Below are 20,984 nucleotides of genomic sequence, written 5' to 3' on the forward strand. Positions count from 1 at the left end.
CCGTTCAACGGTTAAAGTGTTTTCACTGAAATTCCCAGCCCTACTAATCAGCATGTCGTTAAATGCACGAACTCGGCGAAAATGAGAAGCCTCATATGCAACCAGTATTTATGCGGGAGCCCAGCAAATAATTCGACTTGCACAAAACAGTATCCAACGTTTCCCGACTCAAAGATTCTGTGTAATATGATAATATCACTTTCTCAACCGCGAAGACTCAATCTGACGATATATTTTCATTTTTTCTATTTTCTATATCTCAAGACAAAATAAAAGCAAATAGTAAAAAAATTAAATCCCGATTGCATAATCAAATTACAAAGTATATAATCACAGCGATTCAAACAAGCAAAATGCACTTCAACGAAAACAATTCAGGAAAGGAATTCGTACGTCCATTTCGTGTCCAACGCTTAGGGAACCCAAAATTGTGACAAAATCTTAAGAAAGGTTACATCTGCTGGGCGTTGTAAACAAAAAAGAAAATATGTTCAATGCATGGAAATACAGTGTGCGTTGATAGATATTGGAGATGTTTCTGGCGCAACAAAAATAAAATACCATGAAGATACGGTTTTTAATAATTTAATAAAAATGGAGATCGCAGTGTCGCTTCATTAAATTCGTCACAAATACCGTACAATCACTAGAAATAAAGAAACTGAATAATATATTTAGCTTTTGGTAGTTGCTTTCACGTATGGGAAATTTGCACTTCAACGATAAATTTAAAAATTAAAGTTATGAGCTATGAAACATAGCTCTAATAACACAACAAATAAAGTGATGACATACATCTGTTCTAAATTGTTCAAAGGTTCGCTGTATACTTTCAGTTAGTGTGCAACAATACTGTTGAATAACTCGAAACAATCAACATAGGTATTTAAACAGCAATGTACAATGGTCATTTGAAACCCAGCTCACTCGGAAAAATAAAAGTGACTTAAACAAATCAATTTTATTCCCACGACAAAACAATTGTAACATTAGCTCGAATGATAGATATGGTCAACCAGTGCATGATTTTTGCATTTTTTGTGTTTCATTGTGAGTTTTTTTATTGGGAAAAAAATTTTTTTTTGTCCTTTTTAATATTTTTAACACGACAGATATGATCAAGTTTTTAAAACTGGAACCTTTTTCACTCGTTTTACGTATTTCCTACTGGAGCATTAAGCGACTTTTTAATAAAGGCGTAATTACATGAGAAGTTTTTGTATATATACGTTTATTAAAATTTAAATGGACGTGGTGCTGCAATCATAGTTTGTATCATCGCTCTGAAAGAGAAAAGACATGATCGCATCACCACGTCCATTGAAGTTTTAATAAACGTATATCCAAAAACTTGACATGTCATTACGCCTTTATTAAAAAGTCGCTTAGTGCTCAAGTAGGAAAGACTTGAAACGAGTAAAAAACGTGTCACAGTTTCTAGAAAATTGATCATACTTGTCATGTTAAAAATATTGAAAAGGGCTAAAAAATTTCATTACAATAAAAAAGCTTACGTTCACTAGGGAACCGAAAAACTACGGAAAATGAAAATTTATGCTTTAGTGACCATATCCTCCATTCGAGCTACTGTTTTTTTTTTTTTTTTTTCTGCCACTTCTAGGTTTACTTATTTCGGAAAGAGGAGCACAGACGTCGTGCGGTTCCTTGCACTAGTCGAAAATAATACTAGTTAACCAGATAATTGTTCCATACGTGGATATGATAAGCCTTTTCTTATTAAAAGCATATTTTGATATGATTTTATGATTATGAATCTGTCCTATGGGCAATGTCGTAAAATAAAATGTTTTTATGTCTCTAAAACTTGTTTGAGAAAGCATCTATGGTGCTACATTTCATTGCATGGGATGTGAATTAGATACGAAACATTATAAAACGATGGTCGTTTCAGGAATTGACTTATTAGGGAAAGTATAAGGAGCAAAATCTATAAATGATAAGGAACCAGACTAGATTAAAAAGCTAATTTTGATAAGATTTATGTACTATCAGACACTTTTTAGTTATTGTTACTAGATAAACAATGTAGCCATATATACCTCTATACCATATATATATACTCGTATGTTGTCCGATTTCAGAAAAGTGCCTGTATGGGCAGAGAAACGGCTGATAACTAAATAAAATCATGTTTTCATCAGTCGTGCATTATTGTTTAAATAAATAAGTGGATATCTATGTCAACTATTCAGTATAAGAATAGTTAACTATTGATTGTTCCATGTATAAATATGGATCCAAAAAAACAAATGACGAAACAATAGGGATATAGGTTAAAGTTAATTGAAGTAAATTAATATTTTTCAGCGGTCATAAGTGCTATTGTTTATCTTAAAAAGTACAAAACAAAAAACCCATACATGGGATTGGTAATTCGCACAACTGAGGTGAATTACATTCACAGAAGGCAATGCATATTGCACAGAAAGTACAGTCATGAGTCATGACAGGTAAGAAACATAGAATATAAGTTTGACAGGCAATAATAAACGGGTATATTGTCCACTTCTATCTATTAAATGCATTTGATATCAAGAGGCAAGGTAAAACAATGCACAATGTTTTGTCCTTGCTATCAAATATATTCCATAAAGTCATAAACAAATGTGCGGCCGTTATCAATATCATTCATTTCTTACCAGTAATGCATGTACTTAATATAAAACACTGGCTATAATAAATATTACAGTGAACCATACAACAAAACATCATGAGAGTACATTGGTTTTGTATACAAGATATTTCCGCATGTCGATAGAAGGAGTGAACTTGATGTTGTTTATTGGCTTGATGCTGTCAGTTTTGTAGCCATATGTAACACGAAGATTCTGTGGAATTAACAATAGAGTGATTACTGTAAATACTTACAGCAACTTAGTGGGTTGTTATTAACTTTTATTTGCGTTCAAACAGAATAAACAAACGCAAAAATTTAATTTTTGCAGTCGTTCGCAGTCTTTAGATCACGGTTCACTATACATACCTCTATGCTTGGAAGTTTATATCTGCTTGCATTCTAGAATTTTTAAATATATATATTCTGCAGGAAATTTTTTTCAACCAATTTTGAATAACATCAATTTCAATTATATTTAAAATCTTTAGACAATACTAGAGTCGATAATGCTCGGATTTACATGATATTTAAATTCAGTCACTTTGTTAATCGTGAATTTCGGTAAGTTTTCTATACTAACTGATCATACGTGAGTCAAGGAACAACAACATCGACAAAAACCAACTTAAAAAAAAAAACCGAGGAAAAAATTTCGAAAGCCCAAGATCAGAGCATGAAATTCTATATCTACATATAAATTTCACTTACTTTGTTGCCAGTATGATCCAATGTTGTTTGCAACAAATCCAAGCAACCTTCAGACATGCGGGAGAAGCATACAGTTAACTCTTTTTTAACTTTTGGAACAAGTTTGCAGACAACTTTAATATACTCAGTGTCCACATATCGCTCTGAATCACTGATATTTAGAGTCTTCAACTAGAAGAAAACAAAAAATCGAATGAATATAAAATATCGATACCTACACAGCTTTGTGGGATAGGTTTGTCAAATTTATACTGGGGTAGAGAAAAAGATAGTTCAATCACCGACTAACTACTACAGCATCTGATTGAAATATTCCAAAGCAGCAATTGATTGATGAGGTAATACGAGTGGAGAAACCTATGACAGGCCAGCAGCACCTTAAACCACCTCCAGAGCCCACACGTACATGCAGAATAAAAATTATTTTGTAGGGACAGTTTCTGAAAGCTAAGTACAATACAATCCATCATTATAACAAATGTAAAATAAACGCAGCGATGCATCGATCGCACAGAAGTGTAATTCGCAAATTGACCGAGAGTAAATAATATTCGATCTTCTGTTTTGCATTCGGTTTAGTAAGGTCAAAAGTCACCGGAGTATTAATCCAAATATGAAACCAGGGAAAGACAAAAATGGTTAAATGGTGGCATAACTCTGGCCAGATATACCATAGGATCGCATTTTGTGCAGTAGTCCGGTGTGTCAAACTGTATCACAAGTCTCCAAAATATCCAGTGTAATCGATTTAGCGTTGCCACATCAATCTGATAAGCACTGCTTTTTACTAATCGATCTTTAGATCGGTAAGTATGTTGATAGGTATTTGTCTGTTTGATGCACGCGATATCTCACGAAGGCGTGGTTGCTCTCTCCAAATTTTGCACGTGCATTCATCATATCTCGGACCAGAAACCTATTGATTTTGGATGAATTATTTCGTATAATTGACAAGTTATTAATTAATTAGTGATGGGACATGCGGCGTCACTATAGAGTCATGAATCAAAACCGCAGTTTCGATCGATAAGTCTTCGGTCTCCGACCGATATTCTCGTTTGTTTGTTTGTCTGTTAGATACACGCGATATCTCACGAAAGCGAGGTTGGATCTGCTTCAAATTTTGCATGTGCATTCATCATATCTCGGATCAGACGCCTATTGATTTTGGATGAATTAAGTGGTATAATTAGCGAGTTATTAATTACTGAGTGATGGGACACACTGTGTCACTATGGAGTAAGAGCGCAAAACCTTTTTCATTGCGCAATTTCAGCTTTGGTCTTTAGTATTTACAATTTTACAGAAAGTTTAGAAACAGTATTCCTAGTACCGTACTGAAATCCGCCAACAAATTTCACCTCCGAGTGATAACTATTGACCACTGCCTCTGCATTTCCTCTTACTTGCTTGAAGGTTGATCATTACAACACCTTTAATTCAGATGGAAGATGTAGAAGAACTCACCGAGTCTTTTGGAATTGGAATTTTTTTGCTGTATGTCATTTATTATACTCTACACATAGTATGAAAACGACGAGGGGGCAAACGCCAAGATCTCCAACACAAGATATGCACATAGCTTCAAAACACTGACAACTACCGATGGGTTATCACATCAAGTAGCATTTCACCAATATTTTTGTATTGGCATATGTACACCACAACAAAAATCTTACCATACCTTGAGAGGTTCAGCAGTCATCATGTACCTTCATCCGAAGTCTGGGTGGTCATTGATGATTCCCATTTAGCAACTATTATGGTCGGTACCACTTTCAATGTCAGGTCTAGCTCACACAGTGATCTCAAAATTACTTTGAATTTCAAAGAAGAAATTCACTGGAGATTGACAGAACAGTCGTATCAGCGCTGGTTGCAATCTAACATAGTATACCAAGTAGTCTATGGTGCTATGCCAGGTAGTCTGTAGTGCTATGCCAAGTTAGCATCGAACTGAATTCAGCCCGGAATTTACCACCATTAGACTCAAGCAACTGATATGTTGCTTGCATGACTGTCAGTAGTACCAACCATTTCTATCCTGCTGCCAGAACAGCTTTGATACACCTAATATGCTAGGTCAATTGCTTTTGACATATGACCCTGCAGTTGGCGTGGCAGTCGCTATGGCATCAATATTTGTGGAGCACCTTGCAGGTGCCACCACTGCCATGTCAATTCCACAGTACAGTCACAGATGTATTAGCCAGATTCTTCCTATGAAAGTAGTTCATTTTAAATAGTGTGCACATTGAAGACTACCAGTTGTTATTCTTCAAAAACAAAAAATATGTCATTTTCGGTTCAATTCTGAATAAAATTTAAATATACCTGAGAAGAACCAAGTTCGTCCACGAAAGAATTCAGTTGTCTTGTGTTGAACATGCATTCACTCATATCGAGATTGACAATAGGACAAATAGTATTCCTAGTACCGTACTGTAATCCGCCACTAAATTCCATCTCCGAGTGATAAATATTGACCATTGCCTCTGCATTTCCTCTCACTTGCTTGAAAGACCTTTGATTCAGACGGAGGATGTAGAAGAACTCACTGAGTCTTTTGGAATTGGAATCTTTTTGCTGTACGTCATTTATTATACTCTACACATGGTATGACGATGACGAGGGGGTAAACGCCAAGATCTCTAACACAAGATATACACATAGCTCCAAAACACTGACAACTACCAGTGAGTTATCGCATCAAGTAGCACTTCACCAATATTTTTGCATTGGCATATGTACATCACAATAAAAATCTTACCATACTTTGAGAGGTTAAGCAGTCATCATGTACCTTCATCCGAAGTCTGAGTGGTCATTGATGATTCCCATTTAGCAACTATTATGGTCGGTACCACTTTCAATGACAGGTCTACCTCACACAGTTATCTCAAAATTACTTTGAATTTCAAAAGAGATCAACTGGAGATTGAACGAACAGTCATATCGGCGCTGGTTACAATGTAACATAGTATACCGTACCAAGTAGTCTATGGTGCTATGCCAGACAGTCTGTGGTGCTATGCCAAGTTAGTATCGAACTGAATTCAGCCCGGAATTTACCACCATTAGACTCAAGCAACTGATATGTTGCTTGCATGACTGTCAGTAGTACCAACCATTTCTATCTTGCTGCAAGAACAGCTTTGATACACCTAATCTGCTAGGTCAATTGCTTTTGGCATATGACCCTGTAGTTGGCGTGGCAGTCGCTATGGCATCCATATTTGTGGAGCACCTTGCAGGTGCCACCACTGCCATGTCAATTCCACAGTACAGTCACAGATCTATGAGCCAGATTCTTCCTATGAAAGTAGTTCATTTTAAATAGTGTGCACATTGAAGACTACCTGTCGTTTTCTTCGAAAACAAAAAATATGTCATTTTTGGTTCAATTCTAAATAAAAATTTAAATATACCTGAGAAGAACCAAGTTCGTCCACGAAAGAATTCAGTTGTCTTGTGTTGAACATGCATTCACTCATATCCAGATTGACAATAGGACAAGTTCCAACCATTTCGCCAACATGTTTAACACCATCACGTATTGACACATTGTCACTGATGTTTAGTGTTTCAAACTGTAATCAAGAAAGTAAGTTTTTGAAATAAATCCAGGAAAAGGGTGAACAAATGAACCTGATAATGCATGCTTCTTCTGATAAGCACAAGAACACAAATCATGACATTTTATAATAATAACAATAAAAAGCTAAGGTTTTTGGTTATCCACAAATGTAGGCCACTTGCAGATATATAGTTGAATATATAAATCATATCGTAATATATTATAACATCCTACCTTATGCCCTTGTAAAGCTTTTCCCATCGATTCAACTTGATCTTCCGTCAGCTCACAACCGGATACATTTAGGTCTTTGACATTATGATTTTTTATCAGCAGTATTAAGTCTGATTTGTTCTCAAACTCCAAACATTCATTATAACTGATGTCAAAGGCACGAATCTTAAAAGAGACCATGGAAATAAATGTTTTTGTCAAATAAAATCAATCTTGGGCTTTTCTATGAATCTTTCCAAAACAACTCATATTATATTTGAAACAAAGGAATATAATAAGCAAGATAGTTTGGTGAGTTTTTTCTGAAAATTGTTTAGTAGCAGTATAATTTTAGTCGAGCGTTATACAATTTTGATCTGAAGAAGCTTAATATTTTTTTATACTCTGTCGAATAAATTATCAGATTATCATCAAAAAAACCTTTGCTTTTTCTGTGAAGCATATTTTATCCGCCCCTCATTGCCCTAAATATTTTCATTTGAGGTTGTGTGACTTCAAATTAAGTTTTGAATTTTGCAATATTTCTACTATAGTACAAGAACATTCTTTCAGATGTCTCATATTAGATCAGTGATTTTCAACCTTTCTGCTGGAGCGGAACCCCAATAAAACATTTCAGAGGCTCGTATACTCATTTATATATATATAAGCAAATCTATTCTAATACTGGAGAAACAAAATGATCTGTGAGTTGAATAAAAGTGGCAAACATAACAGGTATTTAGTTATATTCAAGCAGTATACATGTAAGGTAACAATGTAGAATCTCAGATTTGGAGTTAAACCAGCGGAGCCCACGGACAGTACTGGTGAAACTTTTCGTTACCATTGTTTTAGATCAGGGGTGTGCAACCTTTTTCGCAGGCGGGCCAAATATCAATATGGGTAAAACCGCGGGCCGCACCTTCATTTGACATGGGCTTTCTTTTAGTTGCAGGCACAAAATAGTGTCTTTTTGTTATTGATCTCATGTCGTCATCATTAGGGGTCCTTGCAGAAATTATGAGTAAAAACGAATAAATTTCTTAAAATTGTAATTCAAATGTATTGCCACACCCAATTTCAACGAATTCAGTGAGAAATTTGCTGCTGGATTGTTTTCCCGACTACTTTTATCCAAATTGGCTTAAATGGAGCAATTCGATATGACGCCCATTTAAAAAAAAATATGTAACCGAAAAGTTCCATATTTGAAGCCATGACGTTTTTCAAATGTGGAAAGTTATTTTGGTTGAGATGTTTTCGGTATAATACGCCAAGATTTATTTCCAATTACTTTGCTGTCAAATCTTATTCTAGATTAGATTTAAACAAAATCAACTGATAGACTGAAACCAAAATTCATTTAGCTTCTGTATCTCTTAATGTTAAATTTTTTCAAACTGCTATCCAGTTGCCTTATCATCAATTGCCCATTCTTACAAATTCATTAGCGACTGCTCGGCTGCTCCCCATTGTCCTCTAAATTGTTCGCTGCTCGGCAATTGACAGCTTTGTGAATCGTGTTGTTCGCTTCGCTGTTAGGACGCTGTATCGTCATGGGCATATATAATAAATTGGACTCGAATATAAGCATTGCAACGCAAAGGGAACCAGATCAAACTAAAAAAGAATTTTAGCTGACCGTACATCATTCAAAATTGGCACTTCTCCGCGGGCCGCACAATTTTCCCTCGCGGGCCGCACTTTGCACACCCCTGTTTTAGATGATAACAGTAATGATGTTTCTCACCGAAGTTCCAGATTGCAATGACTCCCGTAATGCATTGATTTTCTCATTGGTCAATTCGCATTCACTCAACCCAAGAAAATCAACATCATTCGTATGCAGCAAAGAAACGATGATTTTGAAACAAGAAGATGTCATTTCAGGATTGTAACTCAGATTCAGATGTTTTACCTAGAAATATCAGATTTAGTCGAAAGTGACACGCTTTATTTCATGATTGATATTCAAAAACATAGTATAAATATGTTTAATAAATAACAATACTATTGTATCTTGCCTTTCCCTCAAAAATATTTATGGTTAAAGATTTTAGGTTTTCTTCTATTATTCCACAATTCATCAGTCTCAATACTTCAATTGGTAATTTCTTCATAATATCAGCTAGCGAAGAAAAGTCTTGAATACTTGTGTTATGGCTGAGATCTAGCCCAATGAGTGTCTTCACCTAAATTAGTTGATAGAAAGTATGGTATGTTAAATGTGACTAATGGTATCTAAATAAACCAACCCTGAATTGAAAGTAGGATAGGATAGGATTTACATATTTATCCCGGGGAGAGGAAAGCCGATAAGACGGCTTATCCATATGGCGAACCACGGCCTCTCGTCCGGCTATCATTCCAAGTCGGGTATGGGATTAGTTATTAGTTGTTTGTTTTCAGAAGCATGGACTTGGTGGTGGAGGAAGCCATAACCGACCAGCAGTTACATGAACCACCCAACGATGGCAAAGAGTCCAGCAATCCTCTCGCACATAACCATCCCTGCATGGGATTCGAACCTGCGAACCCACGCAGAGTAAGTAGAGGTGCGGTGGCGAGCGTATTCCTAACGCTTAGCCCGTTGAGTCACACCGCCGCGCCAGGTAACTTGAGCATTCAAGTGAGCCATGGGAACAATAGTACAAAAACATGATTACAATGGATTAATGGATAGCTGAGGTGCAATAAATAAGGTAGGTTTCGATTCACCAACCACATTCTCTAAATAAACCTATTACCTCATGAATTTCAATAATGACTTGATAATAAATTTATTTCATTAAATCTTACCAAGTTCGTATCATCAAGAGTCTGGGACAACTTTCTTAGAAACTCTTCTGAAATATCATTTTCACTCACGTTGAGTATTTTAGATTTGCAGTTTGATAAGATGTTGCAAATCGTAGGCAGTAGAGTGGATATGTTTTCTTCGCAGTTAACTGAAAACTCGTGTATCTATAATGTACAAAATTGAGGAAAATAAAGTATTAACTGTTTGTATGCTGTTTAAAGGCCCTTGAAACTAAAATGAAAAAACTAGTAAATGCCAATGGCCATATTAATTTCAGAGTACCAAATATTCAAATAAAAAATAGTAGGCTACTGAACCTGATGATTCATATTTTCGATAGTTTTTTTTTCATATTTTTATCATTTAGACCAAAAAAAATATTTTGAAATCTCACATGGCAAAAAGAATTCTTGAAGTAAGAGAGAATGGTGTCTGTTGTCAGGTTTACATCACGCAATGCAAATTCTAATATACTAGATGAAATACTGATGACTTTTGAAACAAACTCAATTGTAGATTTTGTAACATTTGTATGAGCGATTTGAATCTCATTCCAATGTAGTAGTACATTTTGTTCTCGCCATTTTTCGATTATGTCATGAGGCGTTTCTACTCCATTAAGAAAATTTGACATGAGTTGTTCCACAGGTAAATCTAGAATAAATGAAAAAATTGAATAGATGGAATCTCAATCTATTTCCAGGAACTCAATAAGTAGGATACTAAAGTAGGAATCTCAACTTGAGCCATAAATGTAAGTAAAAAATTCAATGGATTTCACTTGACTTCAATTATATTCAGCTTAGCGATATCTTTTCAACAAATACCTTCTTTTCACTCTTGTTTACAAAATCGATATTCAATTTGACAACCGTTCCAAAATTATTAATAGGCAGGGCAAATTAATTTTTTTACTCATTTCATATATTAATTGTTTCTACTTACAATTCATAATCGTGAGTGAATATAATGATAGTTGATTTTGATATGCATTCTCACCTCCAGTTGTTTCCTTGGGCATCCTAACTTTTAAAGATGTGAAATCTCCAGTTTCTTTCAATGCAAGGTGGTGTCTTTGTAAATCTTGAGAATTGAATATTGCTTTATTCTTATGAATTCCTGTGTATACTAACATATTCAATTTTCCAAGAAGATCCTCCATATTCAAAATATTTTTCGACCCTATCATAACATCTGATATTGAGCTTGGCTTAAAATAGTCATCAGTTTTTATGCCAATGATGGAGTATGTCAAGAATACTGGAATGTTGCAAAGCGATGAGAGTGAAGTTGATTTCAGTTGTGGAATTTGCATTATTTCAATTCCATGTGTTCCCCCAAGATATCCTATAGCAATCATTTCAATAGAATCATGAGTCAAATCACAAAAAGCTATTATTTTCTGAGGCTCAGAATCATTTGAGTTGAAATATCTCTCAGATGTAATGACGCGGTCATGAGGAAACAACTTTTCATGAATCAGCTGCAACAAAATTCTCTTTCCACAATTACGGGATTCATAATCCAAGATTTCAGGTACATCCAAAACAAATAGGCATTTTCCTGGTTGCTGTTTGATCATCTCTGATATGGATATCTTCTCCTCTTTATCAAGTTTGATATTTTGAAAAATAAGATCTTCTGGTGTCATGTTCCTTTTTGGATCAAGATTTTGATAATTCAAGAAAAACATGGGGCATACATCTGAAAGAGTTCGTGTGTTTTCATTCATTACTACTTGATATATAATTTTAAGTAGAGTTGTTTTACCGAAACTTGCGAAACGACAAAATATTTGGTTTCACTAGAGCTGGTTGATATAAAAATTTACTTCAATATAATTTTTTAATGTTAATTCATTCAATTATTCTCAACTTACCCCTATATCCAGTTGATTGGGAGGATTCCATGGTTCTTTTTTTTAATTCCGTTTATTTTCATCTCCAAATTATATTATTTTATGCATTGCTAATAATTGAAACTTCACCCTACATAGACTATATTTGAATTTCACTGCATATTAGCAAACATACAAAACATGTTATTCATAGTTCAGTTCAAACTTGATTTATGCTAAGTAATAAAGTTAGGGTAATCGAAAGTATACTGCTTATCAGAAATCAGACAATAAACAAAGCTACAACAAATTTATTTAAATTGTATAGTGCAATAGGATTTAACTGTTAATCTTTAGGTCAATTTCACAAAACATGTAGTAATCATTCCAACAATGTTGAACAACAATATTCCAACCAGGTTGAATTATAACTATCACAAAATGAAAAAACAAATTAACAGATTTTGATAAACTTGGGATTTGGCAATTGGCCTTCAAGATCTACGAACATGTTTCATAATACCAATAATTTTAATAATCTGAATTCTTTAAAACATTTTTCAGGAACAGAAATGTGAATATGGTGTAAATTACTTCAAACATTCAACAGATCATTTATATTTATCATACAGTTGTTTTTGACTTACAAGAAAACATATAGTTGCAGATATAAATCACACGAAAATTTTATAACTCAATAGTAAAACACCTCATATTATAAATGTTGAAATAGATTTCAATAGATAAATAATTTGATATAGTCAAGTCAAGTTTTAAATTAAAATATTATATTACCTGTGCATACAGTTTCCTCGGTATGACGCCAATAATACTTCTAATAAGTAACTCAATATTTACAAAACCGATGTACAAATATTGAATGAAACGTTGACGAAAATCTACCTTCACATTAGGAATTTTACCCGGTGACAAGGGAGGTTTCACAATTTACAGTAACAATTCCTGGCGCATCAGAGTATCATTATTCCTATTTTCTCACAAAAATATACCTATCATATTTTTTCCTAAAATTTTTGAGTTATCATGAATATTAAACTGGGATGAACAAAACTCAATAATTTCCACCTAAATCTGTCTGAGGTGATATTCAATATATCCTGCTCAAAAGGACATATTGGATATAAACCATCATATGAAAAAGTTTAATGTTTACAATACATGAAAGTTTGTTCCTGAAATCAAGAATTCATCATAAATATCCGATTTACAAATCTTTGATATTTGATAATCCAAAATAATACCTTTGCACACTAATTAACAGGAAATACAAATAAATCCACAAAATTACATACAACAAACAAAATGGAAATACTTAAAAGCGTTTGATAGTATCTTGCTATGCTTGAAAATACTTTTCTCAACTTTCTTCACATTTGTGAGATTGCAACAACAAATCCTTTAAAATTGGAAAAACCAAACCATACTCATTGGTGGTATCAACGAAGCTGAGTTAAGGACACTCCAAATCTAAACTGAGTAAAAGTCGTTTGAAAAACATATCCGAATGCGATTTCACACTCTTTGTTGACAGAATAGAGTGAATTACTCCAGGTCGGAATGAATTTCAATTTTTGTTCTGGGCAAACCAAATTTAACTTGATTTGATGTGTTTATGTTAATAGATTTTGATTTCAATTATCATCATTATTAGTCTGAAAATACTGACTCGTTACTCCAATTGATTCAAAATTTGGCTCTGGCTTTAACTCCTGGTGGCTTCAAAATTTGACTTTGACTCCAGTATCAATGAAACAATGCCAGACTCCAAATACACATCCCTGCGTGCTTCGATGGATCATTGTTAGGCTTACCATACTTCCCGCTTTAGGCGGGACAGTCCCGCTTTAGTTGGGACAGTCCCGCTTTTTGGCGTCTTGTTCCACCGTCCAGACAAGTCAGCAAAATGTCCCGCTTCTGCGTTCAGCCATCCAGCATAATACACGAACATGTTCTCGTTACTGTTGTTTCTGTGTTGCACAACGCTAGCCTACTTACTGGAGGTGAATGCGTTTGTTTTCCGCTGATTCCCATTGATAGCAGACATATCGCATGTAAAACCAATACCAATTAGTCTAAATTCGAATTATTTGTACCGGTATCGTTACCGTCAATTTCTTTCTATTTTCAAACTGAACCCGATATTTGGACAGAAGATATGCGCATGAAATTTCGATAACAACATGGTCAATAAAGACAGCTTTAAATGTAGGAATGTAGGCCTATGTAGTAAAATCAGAAAATGTAAAGTTACAAAATCACAGCTAAGGGGTCGTTGTCTTTTGAGGCGTCCCGTCCCGCTTTAAAGTCACAAAAATATGGTAACCCTAATCATTGTTGATGTGTTCAGATATGACCACTAGAGCAATAATATGAAAGAAATAACCAATGAAGGTAGGTTATGTTAACCTCACATTCGCTTTGAATTAAGATTAGTACAATCGTAACTGGGCTCTGTTTAGGAGACACATGTAAAGTATGTGGTCAAGTTTACAGATTTTCTCTGTGCAAGCAATTACCTAAAATATGTAGTGCTCACTCCCATATTTGCTCTAGATCAGGGGTCACCAACCTTTTCGAAGCCGGGGGCTACTTTTAGGGTACAAATTAAGCTGCGGGCTACCAGTTCACTTCTCCAATGTACACTTCTAAAAAAATCAGTTGCTCGATTAAGCTTCAATTATTGATATAATTACTGGTATTTAGTGAAGTATAGACACTAATAAACTTTAGGATTCTTCAGGAAATCAAACGATTATCACAACGTTGCAAATAAATTTCTATCAATAACACTTGTATTTCAGAACTGAGTGTTTTTAAATTGATTTTCAACACTCTGCACAAGTCTAAGATAAAATGGACTTAACAGTTGTACTATCAAATGTTGCATAGTATTATACTCCGACGTGTAACTTGACACTGTAACTCTGAGCGAGTCTTGCAGATTTTCATCAGTGAGGCGTGTTCCATGTTTGTTCCTGGTGAAGTGAGTCGCAGCGCTATGGCCCATCGTGAGCGTTAGGTTCGCAGATTAGAATCTCATACGGGGATAGTTATGTGCGAAAGGATTGCTGGACTCCTCGCCGCCGTAGGGTGGTTCACGTAACCGCTGGTCGGTTAAGGCTTCCTTCGCCATCAAGTCCAGGCTTCCGGAAACAAATAACTAACTAATCCCATACCCGACATCGAATGGTAACCGGCGAGAAGCCGTGGTTTGTCATATGGTGAAGCCGTCCTATCGGCTATCTTCTCCCCCGGGATAAATATGTAAATCTCCTCCTATCCTGAGATTGTCAAAAATGTTGATTCGAAATATAGGTTAAAACAAACGATGGTCTCGTAAAATAGGATTGCTGTATGATTTGAATCGCGAGCTTTTTCTGTCCGTACTGTGCTGACCAGTGGGTAGTTAGCGCGGAAGATTACGTGACAAGATGTGAAATATTTCTCCGCTCTGCCGTCGCTAAAATCGCCCCACTAATGAGACACACGCAGGCTGTTTTTATGGTGGTATAAATATATCCACCTACCATTCATCGTGAAAATGATGGATTTTTCTTTGGAATCAATAATTGTATTGTTACTGCTCCGCTAACCAACGGACAAGAAAAAGCGCGGGTTCGTGGAAAGTGATCTCAGTGTGATGTCATAATTGGAAGAGTGTTAATTGACCCACCACATTTCTGAGGTCAAATAAAATAAGGTTGATGATTACAATAATTAATATAGTGTCATTTATAGTTCCCATAAAAGTGTGATTTATACTAAAATAGCAGGACAAAATTTAATTGATCTAGCTTACTTATAAAAGCCGTTATTAAGCTTAGTTTGGAACAGACCTGCGGGCGACTCATATGGTCTTCGCGGGCGACTTGGTGCCCGCGGGCAACGCGTTGGTGACCCCTGCTCTAGATTATGCTCTGTACAAGCAACCAATCAACAATAAGTATTAACATGTCCATAAATATAATCGCTACCAACTAGGCTTTGTACAAGCTTTCCATTAACTCTTAACTAGGCTCTGCACAAACAACAGCTTTCAATTATAAGATGCCTTTTCTTGCGCTTTACAATTGACTATTAAAAAGGGTGGGAGTCTCCACCAATATATGCAATGTGAATCAGGCTTTGTACGAGCTACCACAACAGAGTATGGGGTTTAGATCATACGTTAGTTAGTGCTGAGCCAAGCCCTATTCAAGATGTAACCTAAAACTTTGGGGTTGTCTCATTTACAGTTTTGCTGTGAATCACATATATATACGTTATATTTTGTACAGAACTTAGATTTAGTTAGACATATGCATAACCATGCCAATACAAATCTGTGGTTTGTTATGTAGTGCCAGGTTTTGAAAGAATTCACGGATGAAAACACCCATTTACTTTTGATCACAGTTCAGTTGCACAAACAGACAGAGCCTAGTTCAGACAGTAAGGATGAACACAAGCATATATTGACTATCACGATTTTCATAATAGCTTATCCACAATTAAACTAAATTGCGGTAAAACGGTGCTATTAAACCCTATAAAGTATTTGCATATATACCAACTGAAAAGTTGTCTATGCGATCAGCAACTATTTTGAGGTACCGTAATGAATAGCGAATTTTTTTAAAAGAAAGTAAACTGCCACGCACCTGTACCGAATATTTTCATTTCCATCGTTGTTTCAAAATTTATACTTTTGACATTCAAATAAAACAAATTCATAATAAGTTTTCTCTGCGTCTTATAGTTTGCCAAATATCACAATATCCTATACGGTCAGAATATCTGGAATATTCGAGTCATACAAGTTTCCTCCTAGCAACCAAAGCCCATCATAGCAACCACTATATCATGTGACCTAACAGAGGATGCACAGGTGCGTTGTGACTCTTTTTACAGTTTTATTGAGAACTTCAGCCAATGTGTACCATTGCGGCTAAAAACCACGAATGACGAGGACGTTCAAAAAAGAAGAAAGAAAATTGACGCAAAGAACATGAGAGAATGCTCAAACATATTGCCATGGAGGTCAAATAACTAATATGGCTACCTCAATAAAATATCGTCGTTATAGATAGTCGTTCAAAATAGTGCTCGAATAATAACTCCTTCCTAAACTCAGAACTAGGCTCTGTACAAGCAAATGAATAACATGCACATACAAATCACATTAACTTTTCACTGGCTGCTCATATACAGCCTGATTCAGAGCAAATATTGTGTATGTGGATGAATACCGGAATAACTAGCGGCTAAAGCCAAACCTAACAGGCGGTGTCCTTGACTGTGCCACGACAGATGTTATAAAATTATATACAAAGATGAAAGTTTGACTATGCACCCAGCCATTTACGACAATAAAAATTGGGTCGCAATGCCAATTTAGGTCGGTTTATTGAATTCAACTGAAATAAACTGCCACGAACCTGAACAATATCATTTTTCGATAATCTATACTTCAAAATGAAAAAAAGTATATGAGGCGATGCACATCATGTTCCAAATATGCGCTACAGCAAAAAATATCAGCATATCTGGAACCTTCGGGTTGAAAAGTTCCTTTAAACACTCTGTCCATCACTTGGCACACCTTATGATAACGTAGGCCTTTTGCTGTTATGGTTGACTATTTTGAATGTCCTGATCATAAGACATAATCATAATATTATCATATTCATAAATCACGTACGTACATTCTACTGTCATGAAGGGTATAAATGCAAAATGGCAATATTAACTTCCTCGTTGGATTTGAATAATCAAAGCGTAATAGTTCAAATGAGTTGCATTAAAATGAGAGTGATGATTCATATTAAATAATCACCTACTTATCATTTGAACCACTTTAAATGGCTTTCAACGATTTGATTGCAAAAAATATATTCCGAGTTTATAATACCCAAGTTTTAACAAAAAAAAATGTCTTAATTGCTGAATGACCGAATTATCTGAATCTGTGTGAACATATACGCTAAGCCACCGCTGTTCTAAAAACTCTCTGTTCTGGATATATTACACATGTGTTGCTCCTGTTGTAATCACTTTGTATATTGTCATCACCTTATTAGTCTGACTTCCCCAGCTAAAATTTCGCTCTTGCACTTGCTACAGTCCTAGCCCCCGTCATCATAGAATTTATACACTAGCTTTTAGTGAAAAAACGGCTGTTTTGCCGATCGCTGTTTCTAACCCCTAATCAGTGTGCGAACGTGAGAAACTCGGCCACGTAAACGCCTTATGCATGATCGGTTGTTGCTTTTTGTTTTCTAGGATTCTAACAATATCGGAATAAATACTAACACGGCAGCATCTGTGAAAAAAAGGGACTTTGGTCAAAACAACGATAACAAAAACAAATAAAATAGTGAAATTGCACTATTTGGTTTTTAAATGACCTTCTGAATAGACGTGCTTTATTCGCCGGCGCCGAGAAACATATTCAGCATCAGTGTTTTGTCCAACCTGAATCAGCGTCCAAACTAATGTTATAGATACATATATACAAACTATCGAAGTCGCATAGTTTGAATCTACTCTTCAGAAGTTTTCGCCCTCCCCTCCCAAACGTAAGCATATAAGAGTTTAAAATTAGAAACTTTTATCTAAACATATATATATATAAATGGGTTCCATTACATTTGAACCCACGTACATTTGAACCCATGGCAATTGCACCTGCATACTATTGCACCTATGGAAATTTTTTTGTTGTACGGATAGTTGAACCCATACTAACCCTAACCCATGGGTTTCAGCACCCGCATATTGATTGAACCCGCGGATATAGACATGGGTTCAAATGTACGTGGGTTCAAATGTACGGTCACCATAAAAATGAAATACAATTTTTTACGGATTGTAACAATTACACAAGCAGGGTTGCAGGTATATATATCACGTTCAAAAAAGCACATCTGTAGGTTATAATTTACAACAATAAAGCATTTTAATTAAAATAACATTAACTTTATTACAGAAAGTATACTGAACATATAACAAACATTTCCTTTGAAGATTGTGATGTATTTTCTATAGTTTTCAAGCACAGTTCTTTTTAAACCAAGTTTGATCATTACCTACAGAGAATTGGTGCTGGATTGGATCGGCCATGTCAGGTTCAAGGACAAAAAGATATTATATATATATGAGATGAGTAACGAGTCATTGAACTGTACTTTCGTGAAGGGAACCTAATTCATTGGCCATGGGCAGAAGAATAATTATAGGTGGCATATCATATGGCATTAACGTTAAACAATGGGAATAAAGAAATATTATTCTAGTTATACAAATTGAAGATTATGCATTTGTCGTTGGGCCCGTAAACATCATTCTGTGTTTGTGTACAAAAGGTAAAAGATCAGGATATCGTGAGGAAAAGAACCTCCAAAATCCGACTGGGTAACTCTGAAAACATCTCTTGACGTTTTGATTGCTCTCCCAATAATGGGCTTTACGATTACGGAAGAAACGCAAAAGATCACATAAAGAATCTTTCTTAAATTCATCCGACGTCTTTACCAATATCACGGGACCAAACATCTCAAACGGTGCCGTTTCTTCATTTATTCTTTCCTTTTCTAGTAATTTTTTAATCTCTTCTTTTCTACCGATTTGGCTTTCCAAATTATTGTTGTTGTTCGATATAAATGATTGTAGTGCGGTCCAGCTCATTTTAGTCAGTTTTGATTTTTTCTCATCGTACAGGTATGTTGCATAGTCAACCTTTGTATTTTTTGTTTTGCCCGCCGCCAAATTCTTCAAGATATCTTTATTGATTTGTTTCTTTTTTCCATTTATATGCACAGCTTCAATTTCTGTCTTCTCTCGAGGAAAAAGTGACAGTTTCGTGATCCAATCTCCGCCTGTTACTGATCGCGATTCTCTTTCCACGCTTTCCTCGATTGACCGGTGTTTAATAGAATCATAAGCGTCACAAAGAAAATTGATCTTTTTTTCAATAGTCCACAAAAACGGATGTTTCAATATATCTTTCGTATTAACACTTTTTTCCAACATTTCAGAAATCAAGTCATCTGCCGTGGATTTTTCGGAGCATTGTAGGTGACTTGGTTTTTCTTCTTTTTTCCATACTTCCTCAAGAAACCATTGGAAAAACTTTCCCAAAAATGCGACATCTTCGGCTTTATCAAGATCGTCGTTTTCGTCATCTGCTTGACTACATTCTGTAAGAACTATTTTTGGGGTATCATGCTGACTTTGCTCGTGACAAGATAAGTAAACGTGCTCAGCCGTTATTCGACCAAACGTTTTTCCAAGTTTATGCAAATGATCGATAGCTCCGGTCACTTGCAACAATATCGACATGATAAAATTATCCGACAAAGTAAAGGTTTCTTCATCCAAATGCTGCTGTAGGTTCGTTTTGTATATATCGAGTGAACTTAACTTCAAGTCTTTGTAAAGTATTTCAGTTTGGCTAAATTCTAGTGCCACGTTTTTGTGACTGTCTAATCTTGATCCAATTTCTGGTGTTGGTAACGAAGGATTCAAGAATATTATCATGCTGTGCAGCACTTTTTCTCGATCATGCGGCTTGATGAATACTTGTCTTGTGCCTGATCCTACCACAATGTCTTCTTTATTGCAGTCGTTGGCAACATTGCCATGAAGCGGACTCTGTGAAATCATGTTATTCTCGCGTTCTAATACTTCTGGTTCTCGATCCTGATCTCGAATTTTCGAAGGCATCCTTCTTATCAAATGTTTGCATTAAGTTGATGCAACTGTGACTGCTTTGAGCTAACAAACCTCCTGAAAAACTTTTAACTTCCTTATCATGAGACAAACGACGTATGCGTTTATCGATTACGCAGTGTTGAATGAAAAATAAAATCGACAAGAGTGATGCTATCTGTTTCACGCAAGTTGAATACCGTGGATAACTGCGTTTCAAATATCAATATGTTACTTATTATTTGTTTTTTAAGATGAGTAGATACGTTAGTGTATTCGAAACTGTTCTCTCGGTGACGCGCAACCATGGGCGTGTTTGGGCGGAATACGAAGGCTTGGTGTCCTGCTGGTCACAAATTAAATTTGCTCGATACAAGTCTTAGAATAAAAATGAATCTCTAATCCCGGGTTGTCCAATCTATTTGGCGGAAAGGCCACCTTTAGTTTACGAATGATTGCGCGGGCATCTTGCCACGGTAGTTATGTTCTAGTTTCACTA

General features: G+C 35.5%; 1 protein-coding gene across 3 annotated transcripts; it reads right to left on the reverse strand.

The window, feature by feature from the left end:
- Positions 1-185: 185 nt before the first annotated feature.
- On the reverse strand, positions 186-11,974 carry LOC120327686 (uncharacterized). 3 transcript variants are annotated; one of them, XR_013477207.1, is made up of 11 exons: positions 11,819-11,974; positions 10,939-11,643; positions 10,334-10,593; positions 9,939-10,103; positions 9,164-9,331; positions 8,890-9,057; positions 7,158-7,322; positions 6,775-6,936; positions 5,681-6,660; positions 5,031-5,566; positions 3,378-3,517 (listed from the first exon to the last, which is right to left on the reverse strand). XR_013477207.1 is itself a non-coding variant. In XM_039394025.2 (10 exons), the coding sequence occupies exons 1-10, from the start codon at positions 11,847-11,849 to the stop codon at positions 2,730-2,732; spliced, it is 2,115 nt and encodes a 704-aa protein (XP_039249959.2). In that variant the 5' UTR covers positions 11,850-11,974; the 3' UTR covers positions 186-2,729. The 3 variants fall into 3 exon arrangements, 1 of the variants encoding a protein (XP_039249959.2); XM_039394025.2 differs by lacking the exons at positions 5,031-5,566; positions 5,681-6,660 and adding an exon at positions 186-2,849 and having other exon boundaries at positions 3,347-3,517; XR_013477206.1 differs by lacking the exon at positions 5,031-5,566.
- Positions 11,975-20,984: the final 9,010 nt, after the last annotated feature.

The sequence above is a fragment of the Styela clava genome, chromosome 7 (genome assembly GCF_964204865.1).
Source record: "Styela clava chromosome 7, kaStyClav1.hap1.2, whole genome shotgun sequence".
In the NCBI taxonomy this organism is placed as follows: Eukaryota; Metazoa; Chordata; class Ascidiacea; order Stolidobranchia; family Styelidae; genus Styela; species Styela clava.